This window comes from Globicephala melas, chromosome 11, assembly GCF_963455315.2.
Source record: "Globicephala melas chromosome 11, mGloMel1.2, whole genome shotgun sequence".
NCBI lineage: Eukaryota > Metazoa > Chordata > Mammalia > Artiodactyla > Delphinidae > Globicephala > Globicephala melas.
The window spans coordinates 11,705,639-11,722,870 of record NC_083324.2 but is presented as its reverse complement, the minus strand read 5'-3'; the positions used below and the strand labels follow the sequence as shown (position 1 = coordinate 11,722,870).

At 45.2% G+C, this 17,232-nt stretch overlaps 1 protein-coding gene across 6 annotated transcripts in view; it reads left to right on the top strand.

The window, feature by feature from the left end:
- ITPR1 (inositol 1,4,5-trisphosphate receptor type 1) overlaps nucleotides 1–17,232 on the top strand; it is a 319,423-nt gene that overhangs the window by 21,294 nt on the left and 280,897 nt on the right. For all 6 annotated transcript variants that reach the window (XM_070046603.1, XM_060308111.2, XM_060308109.2 and 3 more), the window contains exons 3-4: nucleotides 3,616–3,723; nucleotides 8,042–8,112. In XM_070046603.1, coding sequence (XP_069902704.1) covers nucleotides 3,632–3,723; nucleotides 8,042–8,112 — 163 coding nt within the window. In that variant the 5' untranslated portion in view covers nucleotides 3,616–3,631. The remainder of the gene's footprint in view (nucleotides 1–3,615; nucleotides 3,724–8,041; nucleotides 8,113–17,232) is intronic.

Sequence of the window (17,232 nt, the reverse complement as noted above, 5' to 3'; positions counted from 1 at the left end):
CCCTAGGTGTCCATATAGTGTTTGATGTACCAGGGTCATGCAGCTGAACTGCAGGTTGGCCCTGGCTCTGTTTTTCCCTTAGGTGATCCCCAGCCACTGTGTGAGTGACACAGGAGCCCTGGGTACAGCTGTGAAGAGTTTGCAGGCACAAGTGGTCCAGGATCAGATAAAGAGGCAGGCTCTCCCACCCTGCTTCTAAACAACAGGAAGTCTTCCATAAGATTGCTCCCAGGCCATGGCACCGGCTGACTTTCCACCTCCTCCCCTCCAGGCCCCAGAGGCCTGTTCTGTTGACTATCGTGGCCTTTGTTTTTACTTCCAGGACATCAGTGATGATTGCACCAGAACCTCTCCTCCCCTCCCCCCTCCTCCCCCTCCTCTGCCTCCTCCCCCTCCTCTGCCTCCTCCCCCTCCTCTGCCTCCTCCCCCTCCTCTGCCTCCTCCCCTCCTCCTCCCTCTTCTCCCCTCCTCCCCTCCCCCTCCCCTCCCCTCCTCCCTCCCCTCCCCCTCCTCCCCCTCCTCCTCCCTTTCCTCCCCCTCCCTCGCCCTTCTCCTCTCCCTCCACTTGACTAATGGTAGGTGACGGGAAACCTCCAAAGATTTCCAGCCAGACCAGGGAGGCTCTGCCTGGTCCTTTGTGACGGTACTTATTGTTTGAGACTCTGGGGAAGAATCTGTCCCTGCCCTCGCCTCCCCCCCGCCCCTGGCCTTTTTTAAATTGGGACCCCTGGCAGATTGCTCAGTAGAGGATCATTAACTGTGTGGATGTATTGGCCTGCGTTTTCTGGGGGAAATGTAAAGTATGCCTAAAGTTTATTAGTTCAACTCTCTACTTAATAAGCATGTTGATGAGGAAGAAGATACTTAAATTTTTTCCCTATCAAAATATTATGTGGCGATGGTAGAAAAATTAGGAAATACCAAAGTAGAAAAATGAGCAAATAGAATTGTGCACATAAAAGAAAATCAGTTCTCCATAGTCTTGTCACCCAAAGAATAAGAATGGTTAACATTTTAATCCATGTTCCAGGTATCACCATTGAACAGTTCTGTTTACCAGTCATGTAGACCAGGATTATAACCTGGGCCTTCCTGCTTGTTAATTATGTGTGGCTTGGCCATCTTAACCTCTTTGTAGCTCAGTTTCCCAACAGCAAAATGGGAATAATGGTAGCGCCTGCCTCATGCTGTGGTCCTGAGGATTTGAGAACATTTGTAAAGCTCTCAGTACAATGGTGGGCATGATAATGCTTGCCAAATGCTAGCCATTATTATTGGAAACGGTCGTAATGCAGAACCTTGCTGCACGAGTGTGGTCCAGACATCTACTGCAATTATCAACTGCAGGCAACGTTGAGTATGTCATGCTTTGTCATTCCAGAACACTGAATTTTGTCCACTTCTTCCCATTAAGGGCCTGAAACTTTTAGTAAGGTGACCAAGTGGTGCTGAAAGTTCAGTGAATAACAGTCATACTCCTATTTCCTGGCCTGGTCTCCACTGGGGCCAAATACTCATTCAAAGGCCAAGCCCGAAAGGAGAGTCAGTCACAGCAGACAAGGCCCCTTGCCCTCTTGCCTGAGCACGTACCTGCTCTCCTGCGTTCAGCAACTTCCCAGTGTCCTTCTGGGAGGTCGAAGTGTGCAGACACAAATTTGGTCTGACTCAAAATTCAAACAGAACTTGTTTCCCAGTAATCAGTTCCAGAAGTACACTGACTTCCTGACCCTTTATGATGAAACTTTTATATATAAGCACATAAGGGAAATATTAATGCCCCTTAGTGGTTTTCATTTGTGCAGCTTTGGGGGATGTTGTTTAAAACATTGGTTTGCCTTTAGGTATAAAATATCCAGTTAGGAAGAAATGACAGGATGATAGCCTCGATTCTGGAGAGGGGGACTTGGCAATCTGTCCCTCTTGCATGTTGTCTGTCTTTCCCCAAGGTCCAGAGATGCTGGCTCTTCTGTTTGAGAGTTTGTGTTCTCAGCTGCTGTCTCTCTTTATACATAAGTTCAAGGCAGTGCTCTTTATCTCTCTTGTAACATCTTGGTTGTTGGGGGGATACATGAGTTTTTCCTTGCTGTTTCTCAGAAGCAGTGAACTGAGGTTCTTTAATGGTTTGTTTTCTTACCTGCCGCTCCTGCTAAGGTAGGAGAAATGCTTCCTGAGGTTTCCTGCTCATCATTGCTGCATACTAATTCTGAAAAGAAAACTTGGCACCCAGAAAGCAATTTCGGGAGAGTATGCTTTTCCACGCCCTTACAACTCTTGTGGCTTTGCGGGAGGAATGCTTTCTGGCAAGGAATCTTGATTAAAGAGATGGGCAAAGATGTTTAAGGGGGTCTGGGTTTGGAGGAGAGGTCTGGGGAAGACCTAGGTGACCCTGAACGTTTACACACCAGGTGCCTGAGGAAATGGTGGGGAGGTACTGCGGTCCACACCAGCACACACTCTTCCCACAAAACTGAGATTGTTTCTTTTTTCTTTTTTTTTTTTGTGGTACACGGCCCTCTCACTGTTGTGGCCTCTCCCGTTGTGGAGCACAGGCTCCGGACGTGCAGGCTCAGTGGCCATGGCTCACGGGCCCAGCCGCTCCGCGGCATGTGGGATCCTCCCGGACCGGGGCACGAACCCGTGTCCCTTGCATCGGCAGGCGGGCTCTCAGCCACTGTGCCACTAGGGAAGCCCCTGAGATTGTTTCTTAGATGTCAATTTAGTTTTTTACAATTGGCTCCCACTCCTCAATATTTCTGGCTCTGATGAAAGCTGTTTCTATGAGTCATGTCAATATTTTCTTTGATATTTGTGTGTGTGTGTGTGTGTGTCTACTAGGCTGTGTAGAGATTTCCTGAATTTAAGAGCATTTTCTAGGACTGCCCCTTAACTAGCTGTGTGCGTTCCTGACCAAGGTTCTTAAGCGACCTCAACCTTACTCTTCTTAATTGCATTGGGAAGGGTTTGGACCAGGTGCTAAGATTCTTTCTCCCTCTGCAAGTGTTTCTTGGGGAAGTGTGAGAAGGAAGGACCCTGGAATAGCATTTGGGTGAAGTGTGTAGGTTGTTGAATTCTTAAAAGGCTGCCAGAGCTTTGTGGTATTTATTACTAGGTTTCCTCTTAGTAATTTCATTTTGTTGCTTTGGCACCTCAGCCCAGGCACTACTGGACCCAAGTTTTATACCAGGTGCTTCCTTCTGACTGAACATTCCCTGACGCAGATTGAATATGTTAATGTTTCATAAGTCAGACTTTCCAGCTCCTCAGCACTGCAGCGTTCTTGGCTGACTTCCTGCTCTCTTAATATTCACTATTTATTATCGAGGGTCTTCAACTTGGAGAATTGGATCCAGGCATGGTTTTGTTAGAAACAAGCATTACTGTGGTTGGAATATCCTGAAATTAAAGAATATGTGGGAAAAATGTGGTTGCAGATGTCCTGCTTGGCTCAGTGAATTGCCTGCCGGTCACACTCCCATTTAAATTTGACTTTTAAGTAGGCCGCTTTGGAAAATTGAGCGAAGCCAATTTTCAGTGACTTTCCCACCCCCCCCCCCACCCCCCCACCCCCGAGCATTTCTTTCCTTCTAATAATGTTGCATATTTTACTTTGTCTAGGATTCTCAAGAAAGCCATGTCTGACAAGATGTCTAGTTTCCTTCATATCGGAGACATTTGTTCTCTGTACGCCGAGGGATCGACCAATGGATTTATTAGCACCTTGGGGTAAGAGCACTTGGTTTCTTGTGTGGCAGGATTTGTTTAAGACATCATAACATCAGCTTAAAAACTGATTTTTCTAGGACAAGAATGTTTCCATTTTACTGACTTTTCCAGCAGTGGTTGGAATCATGAATATCAAATCTCACGTTAACCAAGTATAACATCTTACACAAAAGTACTGTTTTCTTGTCAGTTCTGCAAGAGTGAAACATCATTAGTTAGGACTCTGTTAATTCAGAATTTATTATAATTTCCTCTTTTTTCATATGTCAAGGGGAAAGTGTTAAGTATATGGGATGAATTTTAAAATTAATATTTACAGACCCCAAGGAAGTGCTTTAGCTTCATAAGAGCTCTTATTTTTAAATGGTGACTTATTTGTTGTACAAGCAAAGACCAGAACTTATCAGATGCTTATCTCTCTTCTTCGAAGCAGAACTTTTCCTACTTCAAGTTGCTGTGTGCCTCTGAAAGTTACAAATTGCACAAAGTTCTTTAAATCAGATTTTTGGTCTTTTGTGCTTTCTTCAGTTTTCTTTTTCCCCCCAACTCTTAAGGGTATAAATACATTCCCTAATGTACTCATTTGATTATCTTCTCCCTTCTTTCCCTATTCCTGTTGTCTAGAAGAGGCAATGAGAGGTGAATTAGCCCCAAAGGCAGACACAAGCAGAATGGGGAGTGAAGATGGTTAACTGCAGAAGAGTCACAAATGGCCTATAATGTCTTTGCTGGAAAGGAGTAGTGGGTGGCATTGTTGTATTTGGCGAGAGCTGATCTCAAATAGATGGGGCGAAGGAAGGCAACAGCTTCTCCAAGAACCTCATTCTTACAGCAGCCAGAACCTTCCTTTTAATCATACTTCTTAAAGTATGCTTGTTCTCTGGTATTTGTGCAGAGTGAGTACTCTCAGGCTCTCTTTCAGTTACTGCAGCCTCAAAGAGCAAGTTATGTCAGGTAAAGAATTCTGTCGCTCAACTGGACCTCTCTGAATAAAGATTTTATTTTCAAGAGTCATCTGATAAAAACAAGTCATCCACGACTGCCTGATCACCAAATCAAGTGATTTTTTTTTTTCTTCTCAGTTCTTACCTTTTTTTTTTAACTTCTCTAAAGACCCACCCTTCACATTTTACCTTCTGTGGCTTTTGGCAAAGAGTCCTGCTGCTTTGCCTCTCTGTTGTCCCTTTTTTCTTCTTGGCTGGCTCCTTGCTTTTTCCATCCGTGGTTGAATCTTGAGTCCTCTTCCTATTTTTCACCCATAACAGCACCAATAATAAGTAGGAACGGTAACTCCTTCCACGAAGCCTATGGGTGTTTACAGCTCTGTGCTGCGTACTGTACATACAACATCCCTTTAATCCCCAAACAGCTTTTTACAGTGAGGACTGTCGTTATTGCTATTTATGGGGGTAAAACCTCTGAGCATCAGAGAGGTGAAACCACCTGCCCCGGGGTTTCACAGTTGCGAAGACTCAGGACTCTAAGACCAGCGCTCCTAACGGTTGCCCTTGACAGGGCAGACTTTTCCTTCCTGGCTTTGCTGACCACCCCTCTCTGGCTGAATTGGCTCACCACCCTCCTAACTGTCTGCCCAGAGCTCTTACCTGGATGCCTTGTTAAACCTCAACCGCACTCTATGCCCCATCCCTCCTCTTTGGCCCCAGTTTCTTTTAACGGTGCCACTGCCCTTCCAGTCACCTGGGCACGCTTCCTGTCACTTGCTCAGTCTACTGTGCCAGCCCCTATAATGTTAATACCTCCTTTTCTTCCAGAACATCTGTTCTTAGATTTCGTATGAAGTGCAGAGCTTTCCACGCGTTTTCCTCAAGTATTATGAACAAATTAATGATAAGGTCTCCCCCTTTAACATGAGGATGGCTCTTGTATGAATTTTGGGCCCTAGTCCTTCCTTTAGATGAATATTTTATTCCCTTGGTTCCCTGCACATATTTGAGGATAATTGGTATAAAAATGGATTTGGAAAATAAAGTGTGACCTTTTTCCTTCTCATATTTCTTACATTTATGGAGCAGCAGTCTTGGTTGACGATCAGTGACTGCCAGTTTTTGTGGAATCAGCCTCCAGCTCCATTTATGTTGCCCAGTTCCACTTACATAGATGGTGGTTACCTCCAAATGGCTTTATTGACTCACTGAACTTTAGAACTCAACTAGGACCTTGGACAGCCCAAGCGTATGACATGCACTGTCAGAGAAGTGCTTCTGAATCACCTGCAGAACTTGTTAAAAATAAAGGTTCTTGGGTCCCATCCTGGAACACGACTTTAGGAGGCCTGGGGAGGATGGGCACCGGGTATCAATATATTTAAGACACAAAAAGTCTTAGGAACATCTGCCTACTTGAGAATCCTTGAGACCTACTCATCGATTTTACACATGAAGAAACTGAGACCAGGAGGAGTGAAGTGATGGAGTTAGCGTCGTGCTGCTAGTAGGTGGCCGAGTGCCATCTACAATTCACTTTCTTCTAGCCTAGGCTGGGGCCCTTTCTCCTACCTCTTCCCGCTTGTTTGAGAGCTTGATGATAAATTAACCCAGTCCTGCACTGGATTCCAAGGCATTCCCCCCGGCCCCTGCATACACATATTATATTTGATCTGGTGGCATTACCTTATTTATACTCACAGAGGCTCAGTGATTCTTGACTTTCTGCTCTTGATTTTTGCATTACAGTTCAGGCTGTCACCACACTGTCCCTCTTGTTGATGCAGAGGGCTCTTGTGTCTCGGAGCTGAAGGAGGCAAATTGCTGGTGGGACACTTTTGATTCATCCACCAAGTAAATACTGAGCACCCAGCCTGGACAGGAAGTGTGCTGGCCCCGGGCACCTTCTGGGCCACAAAGCCGGCAGATCTCTGCCCTCGTGGAGTTCGTAGCCTAGTGCACCATTTGTGTTTCAGCCCAGTGATATTGGGGTGACAGAGGAGAGACAGAGAGGGTCTGGGGCAGGAAAGACTTGAGGGCCTTCATGGAGAAGATGGGGGCTCTGAATCAGGGTCTTGAAAGACGTGCAGGACTTTAGGAGTTGTCAGGGAATTTTGGAGGAAGGAGCAGTAAGATTTAAGGCCGGGTATTTAACGGTACCTTGCCTTTGGGATAAGACACAGATTAATGGAAGAAACCCTGGAAAACCATATTAACTGGGAGCAAATTCTGTGGTCACTTGGAAAATGAGCCAATCTTACCGATACCACTTTTAGGAACTTGGAAAAGTCAGTTAAACTCCTCAGAGCTTCAATTTCCTCATCTGTTCAAACAAAAATACTGTTTTAAAATCGGTTCTTCTAAAAGCATTGTACAAGTCAGATTGTTCAGTTGGGACTCTTTTTTTTTTTTTTTTTTTTTTTGCGGTACGCGGGCCTCTCACTGTTGTGGCCTCTCCCGCTGCGGAGCACAGGCTCCGGACGCGCAGGCTCAGCGGCCATGGCTCACAGGCGCAGCCGCTCCGCGGCATGTGGGATATCTTCCCGGACCGGGGCACAAACCCGTGTCCCCTGCATTGGCAGGTAGACTCTCAACCACTGCGCCAACAGGGAAGCCCTCAGTTGGGACTTTAAACACGGGGCCTTTATATATAATTTGGGGCTGGTTATCTATCTGTAATTTATGCACTAGTTGCTTTTGAAGCTCCAAAGTCCTTTCTTACTTCGATGCTTTTGTACGTGGGGTTCCCTCCCCCTGAAAACGCTCCCCTCTTCTTCATCCCCCACCTTGACTTCAGTTTCCAATAGCTCCAGTTTTCCCTCTTCCACCAGCAGCTTTTCAGATGGCCTCAGGCACAGTTAGTTTCTGGCTGTATTTTGTTCTCTTCCCTTACAGCCTTTGGTTTATATTCTTGTTATCAGTTTGTCTTTGTGGCTCCTGCACAAACTAGCCTTGAGCTCCCTAAGGGCAGGGGCCTGGCTTCTACTCATCCTCACATCCCAGGACCTAGCTCAGTGCCTGGCATGGGGTGGGCCCCTCAGCTACCGTTGGTTGAGCGCGGATCCCTTGCTATGCCCCCGACTTGAGCATTAGTGCGTGCTGTGCTCAGATCTCTCGTGGCTGCGGGTAAGAGAAAAGAGCCACAGAAAACAGTAGCTGAATGTGTCCGTTGCAGAAGCAGAGTCTTGGGTGTTTGGATGAGGTTTAGCTCCCTACATAGGAAACCTCTAGTGTCAACAGTTCCCTGGCAGGAGAATAGGGCAGCCTAAGTTTTGTGCAGGAACAGCCCTGAGTATTTGAGTTTTGCATAGTGCTTAGGGTTTTATTTTCTTAGACTCGGCTTGGTACAACATTTATCTTTATTTTCTTTGCAGCCTGGTTGATGATCGTTGTGTTGTACAGCCAGAAGCTGGGGACCTTAACAATCCACCCAAGAAATTCAGAGGTAAGTTGGTGACCTTCCCAGAGCGGGTCCCTTGACTCATTTGAAAATTCATGAAGTGTGTTGCTCTGTGTGGATTTAGTTTTTTTTTTAAAGCAGTCATAGGTTTATTTGCTTACATATTTTTTAAAAGTATGATACCAATTTCAAGCTTTCTGACCTCTTGAAAATGCATAAATAAGTTCAGTGTCAAGATTGGGATGGCTTGTATTAGGGCCTTCATTTGTCTCTTGAATACATGTTGGTAAGTGCTAATTCAGTTTAAAGCCTCACACTTGTGCAGATATGGCCAAACAAACGATTTCTGGATTGAGTCACAAGGAACAAGTGTTATTTCAGCAGATCTTGCTGTCCCTTTGGGGGTTTGATATCCTTAGATACCTTGCCTTGGAGTGAGAAGTTCTCGATTGTTACTTACTTTTTGAGTTAAAAGGCATAGGTGGGACGGCTTTCCTGCTGGTAGCCTAGCAGTTTTGTCTTTCTTAGTAGGCCTCTTGCGTTTGATGCCTTCCTTGGAAGGTAGCTTCGTTTATTCCAGGAGGTGTTTAAAATATTGTTGTTATCTTAAAGTGAGAAACGTTTTTTTTTAAGTTTTTTGCTGTTGCTGTGGTTAGTAGTGGTTCTCAGCTCTGGCTGTGTAGTAGAATTATCTGGGAGAAATTTTAATTAAACGGCTGCCCAGGGCCCCACTGCAGCCCAATTAAAGAATCTCTTAAGGTTGCAGCCTAGGCAGTGGCATTTTTAAGGCTTTCCGTGTGATTTTTATATGCAGCCAGGGCTGAGAACCCACTGGGTTAGGTATTTGACTGATGGCTTCAGTCCCAAAGAGTTTAAACCTTGCTGTTTGCAGATTGTATCCTTTGAGTTATAAGTTCTTATTGTTAGGTGATTTAGAAACTGTTTGAGTTTTTTGGATAAAAGCTAAAGAAATTAGAATAAAATAGGAGGCAGATGTTCAGATGGGGAGAAACCATTTGGAAGACGTTCAGTGTTGAGCTGCATCCAGTTGGCATGAGTGTGCCAGCAGAATGTTTTCACCTGGGGGGTGCTGGTGGGAGACTGTTAAAAAGAAAAATTGTTGGCGTGGGGCTTCCCTGGCGGCGCAGTGGTTGAGAGTCCGCCTGCTGATGCAGGGGACACGGGTTCGTGCCCTGGTCCGGGAGGATCCCACATGCCGCGGAGCGGCTGGGCCCGTGAGCCATGGCCGCTGAGCCTGCACGTCCGGAGCCTGTGCTCCACAACGGGAGAGGCCACAGCAGTGAGAGGCCCACGTACCGCAAAAAAAAAAAAAAAAAAAAAAAAATTGTTGGCGTAAGCCTGATGTGACAGGAACCTGAGGTTCCTGTTGCCTCTGTTGCCTTTTTCTTCTCAGTTCCTGTTCCATGTCATCTTCCAAAACAGAATCCTGAGTGCAGCAGAAAGATTGGATTCAGTGATCCTAATCCAGTCACTCACTCATAGAATTAATTCCCTCCTCTGAATTATATAATGTGCTGCAGTTTATCTTTTAAAAGAGCCAAGAGTGATAGACTTGAGCCAAGAGTGACGGACAGATAATGTGCTTAGGGCTCTGCAAGCATTTTTAGCTCTTGGAGGGGTCTGTTCTCCCTGGGAGGGGGTTGAAGCCCTCATAGGTAGAGGTTTAGCACCTTGTCTGGAGTCACAGAGCTGGTGATGGGTGCAGTAGGAGCTGGGTTTGTCAACTTGGGCTGCACAGAGAAATCACCTGGGGGACATTCAGAAATATCACGTATGAGCTCCACTTCCAGAGATTCTCATTTAATTGGGCGTTTGAGATATTTTGAAAGCTCCCTGGGTGAGTCTTCCGTGCAGCCTAGGTTAAGAACCACTGCTAATAGAGCCTGAGCTATAAATTCCCGGCTTTACTACGTAGCAGGGACCTGGCCCACACGTTGCTTTTGCAGCAGGGACCAAGTGAAGGGATGAGAAGCTTATTGCTTGGGTCCGATGTGAGCTCTTATCCCATTCTACACCCAGGCTCTGGGAGTTGGGAAAGGAAGCTGAGAAAGATGTTAATGTACTGTACAAAGTTAACCAGTGGCTATTTGAATACAGGTTTAGAACGTTAAAATAAACAGGACCATAGCCAGGGGAACTCGGGAGAGATATATGTTTTCCTGGCACTAGGGTAAAAGTGTCTGGTGCTTAGATGTATACCTGGTGGCTGATTGAAAGGGATTGTTCTGAGATAAAAGTGACAGTCCGAGAGAGGCCATTTAGAAAGAACCAAATTCCATTTATGGCCTGGCCTGATTCTACAGGTGGTCACGTGACAGTGACTTAATTTGTTGACTGTCTTTCCCCATAAATTAAAAATAAAGGTTTCTAGGTTGTGAGGTGCTTTGTACTTGTGGGAAATCTGGTTCAAAACAAGCTTTGCTGCAGGCTTTGTGAATGTAGGTCAGGGCTGCCTAAATTCCTTGTGGTGAGCCGGAGGTCCTTTGCACACAGGTGAGGGGCCCAGGCCCATCTCCCTTCGCAGCCACTGCCATGCCAGGAAGGTCTCTTCCACCTTGGAACCCGGGCGACCTTTTCCAAAGCAGCCTTTCAGTTCTGGTGTAGCGTACTTTGAAACATTTTCCTCTAAAATGAAGAGAAAGATCTCTCTTTAGAAAGGGATGACTGCCTCTCCAAATACTAGTCTATTTTGAAGTTGAAGTCATTTTGATGTTTAGAAATGGTGCATAGGGCAGTTGGGCAATTTGGAGGCATTTCTAGTCCATTTCCTTGCTGTGCCACTGCACCTCAAAGTTTAACAAACACATATGGAAAAGTGAGGTGCTGGCAAGCGGCCGCATAGGATGATGGAGTCTTTATCCAGGCAGTCAGCAGAGCTACATTTAGTCATTTGGGTTTGCTGTCGCTTCCATTGTTTCCTTGCCAAGTTGTTTCCTATATTGAGAACCATCATAACCTGTTCTTAAGTAAATGGAAGCCAAAGGCCTATTTATCTAATACTCCCTGTGGCTTCTGACTTTGGGTTTTTCATTTTGTGAGCTCCTCTTGAAATCTGCTACCCTAGTGGTTAATAGCATAGGCTGTGGTATCAGGCTTCCTGGGTTCAAATCCAAGTTCTACTCATTCTTAGCTATGTGACCCTGGACAAATGGCTTAACCTCCGTGAACCTTGGTTTTCTCATCTGCAAAATGCAAGATGGTATTAGCCCCTCCCTCGTAAGGTTATGGTGACGATGAAATGTGTGTTCCGCATTTAGTACTGAGGGAGCCTGGCCCTTAGTTAAGGGCTCAGGAAGCCTTAGTTATCCCTGTCTTTTTGTTCCCAGTTCTTAGTACAGAGCCTGATACTCATATATGGTGGCAGAAGGGAAAGGAACTATATGTGAATTCTTATATATGGTTCCACTTTTTGTCTTTAAATGCTTCTGTGGTTAGGGGTGTGTACATGGACCCCGTGGGCCTAGATTTGAGGCCCAGGTGTTCCCATATACAAGCTGAGTGATCTTGATAGATGACTTAAATATCTAAGCTTGTTTCCTTACTTATGCAATGGGGGAAAAAGAATTCCTTCCTCATAAAGATAATAGGATTGAAGATAATATGGGTAAATAGCCAAACAGAGTAGTTGGGTACACAAGGCTTGCTCAGTGACTGGTTGCTGTTATTTTTCACAGTAGATGCAGAAGAGTGAAACTACTGAACACACTTGCTTCTTTCTGATGAGTCAAAGTACATTTCCAAGGGAATTGCTTTTTTTGTGATTCCTTGGACTATATCTCCTGCCCCTAACGTTGTCTGTAGGAAGAAAAGATTGGCTGCACATCTGTTTCACATAAGCCAAGGCTTTTTCATTATCCGAATGAATATTGGACCGTGTCCCTGCCCTCTAGGTGATGAGAAGATCTGAGATGTAGAATAATTGTTACTTTCGTCCTTTTGTTAATGTGGTACCATTTTAAAGCACCAGTGTCCATAGAAGGGAAGGCAGAATCTCTTTTCTTCCTGATTTGTGTTGCTTTGCCCATAATCTTAAAAGAATAGGGAAGGCAAACATCAGATTGAAACTGGGAATAGAAGCTTTGTGGTTAGTGATTTCCTTTCTCTATGTTATCTTTTCCTTTTCACTCCCACCCATCCCTTCCCCCTAGTAAATATACCGGCATCTTCTGCAAAGAAAAGATGGAAACTAACAACCATCGTCCATTTTGATCCTAGAATCTCTGCTGTTTTAAGTATAACCTTCAGCACTGTTCGAGTGGAAATAAGAACTGGGGCTTCTGGGAAATAAGATAGGCTTTGGTGTTGATGCGGTTTATTGTGTAATCTCCTTTTTCAGACTGGGGCAGTGGTCCAGTTCTTGCCCTCAAAACTTGATCTTTTCCATTTATGTCAAGAGGCCAATCTTGGCCCCAAATCCTTGATCTTGTACAGATGCTATCGTATCAGTGTCACCAAGGTGTGAGAGGTTTTTAACCTTGTAGTTGAACCTTTAGTTTCAGAAGAAAAGCTGTTTGAAAGAAAACTCACAGTGGAAGATGGGGAGGAATTTAGTTTGGGCAGGGAAAGGTGAGGAGAAAGGAAGCGTTCTGGTGTCGTTCAGTGCTTCATGTGGATTAGGGAAGAGCTCAGAGATCAGGCTGAAAGTGTGGGTGTTTTAGGTAAGTATCGCCCTTGTGCCCTGTGCTTCGCCTTCTCCCCTAATCAAGTTGGTTTCAAGCGTAATAATCCACTAGGTGGATGTATTATGAAAATGAGTGTTCAGCTCAACAAGCACTGAGGTCCTACTGTGTTTCAGCTGCTGGTTTTGGTGATAAGGGAAGGCAGGATGAGTTGAACACAGTCCCCCTGGCTTTTTGAGAGTCTTAAGGTGTCTTGGAGAAACAGACCCACATTATAAATAACAGTAGCCGACAGTAATAGAGCATTTAGTTGTGCAAAGCATTTCCCGTGGATTCTCTCTTTTAGTCTGGTAACCTTCCTGTGAGGTGTAGGTATCAGTGTTCCCATCATGCAGATGTGGAAATTGAGGCCCTAAGAAATTGAGTAACTTGCCCATAGTCACTTAAATGTCCCTTCTTAGAATGATTATTATCATTACACAAACGTTTATTGGTTGCCTCCTGTGCACCAGCCATTTGTGTCCCAGGGAGGAAAGATAGAGACGTTGACAAGGAAGTCAACGCCAATACACCGTTAAAATTTTTCAGGGCTGTGTTGAGAGTAATTTGTTGTCCACGTGACAGCTGTTTATATGCAAGTAGAGGCCCAGCAGGTGAAATATCTTTCTATAAAGTAGGAAAGTTGCCCCTGTAATCTAGTAGTTTGTTGGAGCAAAGTAGATGATGACACTTTTCACGTGTTCTCTCTCCTTGAGGTTTGCCACACCTTCTCAGCCCAGGGTGTGTCTGTTTTACCCCTGATGCCATTTTGGCTGACAAGGTTGAGGATCTGGCCCAGCATCACATGATGTGTGAGTGTCAGAGCCAGGCCAGAACACTCTTGCAAAGGCCTGGACCCAGTGGTTTGTCTTCCCTCTGCCCTATGGACCCTTCCCCGTGTAAAGCACAGAGTTCCTTCAAGCCGTGTCACCTGCAGTCTCTAAATGGGAATGGACTAGGTTATTACTTTTCTGCTGTCTGCCCACACTCTTTCTAGCATTAAGTTAGGACCATATAAATGAGGAAGAAAGCCCACTGCAAGATAGAAAACCACTTGGACCCTTTACCTTAATGCGTTTTTAACAAGGTGTGGGGTACTCTGTCTGTGACCTGCAACATTATTTGAATCCTATTTGTAATGCAAATGAGGGTCTGGTCTGGGGCAGTATAACCCTGCCTCCGGGCATCTCCTGAGTAACATGTTGGCTGAAGACTCCTGCTTGCTCAGCACGTGTCCCCTTTAAAAGATTGACAGCCTAGGAATCATGGTCTCAGGATGATACTGGGATGAGGAGTGTGCTGGTTGGCGGTGACAAACCACTCTGGGTCTGAAGCATGGCTGTGAATTTGAGGATCAGACTTAGGGTCTTTTCATTTTTTTGGACTCTTCTTTTTCTGCAGCCCCAGAATGCTTGCACTGTGTCAGCCCACCTATTAGGGGGCTTGTGGATTTAGTAAGATGGCTTGTTTGAGAGAGAGAAAGAAGTGTTTCCCATCTCATGCAAGCTCTTTGTGAACTGGCCTGGGATCTCCCAGCAGTTTTGAAGGGAGCCTCAAATAAGAATGGCATTTTTCATGATCCAGCGATGAGAAGTATTTGAGTATCAGCAACCTGCTTATCTGATCACAGTCTTACCTCCCATTTAGGCTGAGGTGGGGGATGGTTCTTCGCAGATGTGGGAAAACTGCTAGCCCTGGAGTAGAGAGCCCCAGCTGACCTGAGAGCTAGCGCCCCGCCCAGGCTCTGCCACCGACCACTGTGACGCCGTGGGGGAGTCACTGCATCTCTCCAGGCCTCCGTTTTCCCATCTGCTCAATGGAGTTTAGCTTGAAACTGTGATCAGCGCCAGAAATAGGCCGGTTAGCTTTTCACAAGGCAGCATTGTTGTCCAGGAGCCTCGTGCTGTCCAGAAGTAGGTTTCTATTTCTTTGGGATTACAGGTCTTCTTCGTCAAGATAAGACGAATGGATGGAAACAGCCAGGCCTTATTCTGAGGCCAAATGGGGACACGGCCTGGATCTTGGGTCACAGAGGTCATCTGGACTAGGGTGGCCATAACGAACTCATAGGCTCAGCTTTCGTTCACCCCCGCTCTCCTTCCCTGCCCGTTCTCTAATTGTTGCTAAGCAACATTATTTCTCCTTTTTTTTTCTTTTGGCAAGGCCTCGAAGGAATGAACCCATATCTTACTTAGTTTTAAATACCCACATGCGAAGGGGAGGTCCTCCCTTAAATTTTGTTTGTTCTTTTGATTCTAATCCACGATGGGCCTTTCGCAGTGGGACTGAGTTTTCTGCCTGTCTTGTTATAAATAAGGCAGAAAAATCAGTCTATTTAAGGTGCTTGTCATGTATATGCCTTGAAGCGTATTCAAGGTTTTGTGTGTGCGAGCAGCTGCTTTGTGGGAACGTCTCTTGCATCGTGTTCCGTATTCACAAAATCAATTCAAATTTAATAAAAAGATTAGTAGGTTTTTTTATAATCTTCATTTCAGATTTACCCGCTTATCCCAATCTTGAACCAACAGACTCCATCTAAAGGGCGCAACACTGTAATTCAATTCCCCGGACACCATAGAAGGGTCACAGCATGTTCCACGGTCACTGAGGTGATGCCTGCTGCGTGATTAGACTGGAGTCCCACACACTACAAGTGGCCCTCGCTGGATTCCTGCCTACTTGCTCAAAGCTTTGAGATGCGTGTCTGAAGGTGCTGGGCATCCTGCACACGGACACAGGAGAGCTTTATACTCCGTTGCCTTGGATAGCTTCCTTTCTGAATAGCTGAGTCACCCATGGGAGAGTAGACCCCAGACCCCTGTTTTCTATTCATTTACTCATAATAATTCATTTGCTAATGGAGAGCAAATTTCAGCTCTATATGCATAAAGTGCTTCCAGTGTAAGGGATGTGTTCTCTTTGTCATCTGATTGAATCTCAGTATTGCCGTTGTGGCTTCCTCCATTGAGGGCAAAATTGATTTGGACAGAGAGCATGTGTAATTGCATCATACTGTTATATGGTTCTCCTGAAAGCAGAACGTAGTGGTTGATGAAGGACTTCTTTTGGTGAAGGCTTTTATAATCCTGTCTTCAGAGCACTGATGAAGTTATGTGGTGAATCACTTGAGTTTATGATAATTCTTTCCCTCCCTTTTTTGACAGATGAGGAAATCAGAGAGATTTAGGTCGTCTCCTGGGCTCAGAAAGCAATTCTGTGTCAAAATTGGGATTGGGACACACCCTGGGTCCCCACCCACACTATCTTTTAGGCTGCTGTGTTTGAAGAATGGATTTAAAAAAAAAATTTTTTTTTATCCTATCACCTTGTGTACTTAATGATAATGTGTTTTCCATACATGCAGATAATAGTGAATACCATGTATAGTGCTTACATATGTTAATGAAATTTAATCTATTTAATTTGTATAGTTTACTTTACATACGTTAATTTATTTAACCCTCATACAACCCCATAAGGCAGCTACAGAGCTATGAAGTCTTGCCCTCCTTTTATAGATGAGGAACTAACGTACAAGACGTTGAGTGGTGGGTCCAAGTTACACAGCGCGAAGTGGCAGAGCCAGGATTTGAACCCAGACAGTCTGACATCAGCAGCCTTCCTTATAATACCTCCTCTAAACTGCTTTAGAAGGAGACGGGCCTTTGAGTATTCCTTTGCCAAATTACTGGATTCCTTCTTAATCACCTTCTTCCTCTACTGCCCCGAAATATGGCGTTCTGAAATGCATTGCACAGGAGCCAATGTCTGCATGCTAGAGGTACATGCTAACTGCCTACTTCACAACCTTCAGTGTAGTGTGTATCACAGCTGTCTTCTATTTTTGTCTCCCCAGCTAGATTTTGGAGCACCTGGAGGGACCAGATCTTGCCCTGCCCTCGTGGCCCAGTGCCCGGCATAATGATGGTCCTTAGTTAAAAGCTGGTTGAAAAGGAATTAGTGCTTGTTCTAAAATGGTTTTCACTGTTCCCGGTTCTTGCAGCGTTTTTTGCTGATGACATTTTAGGTTAACTGAAGGCTAATTTTTTTCCTACATGGATGCCTGATGCTGTGCTATAACCTCTCTCCAAACTACCTGAGTCTGGAAAGATTTCTGAACAGATTTCTTACAGTTGACTTGTCTTTTCCCTGGAATGTGGACTGGCTTCATCCTCTGAGGGTGTCTTCTCCTTGACCTCCCCCAGTGTTTGATCTTTTTTCTCTGTTACGCCCACAGTTTTGCGATTCCTTGGCCTCATTCAATACATGATCATGAAAAACAAACAATAATTAATGCCCTTCCTCCTTTGTGCCTGGTCTTCTGGCAGAGTCATGGTGTGCCTTTGCTCTTGAATGTTGGAGCATTCCTGTGGTGTGGTGGTGTATTATCCCCACTTTACAGTTGGGTACCCTGAACCTGGAGAGGGTCAGTAACCAGTCTGGACCAAGCTGGGATTTGAACCCATGTCTGGAGTGTTCTTGACAA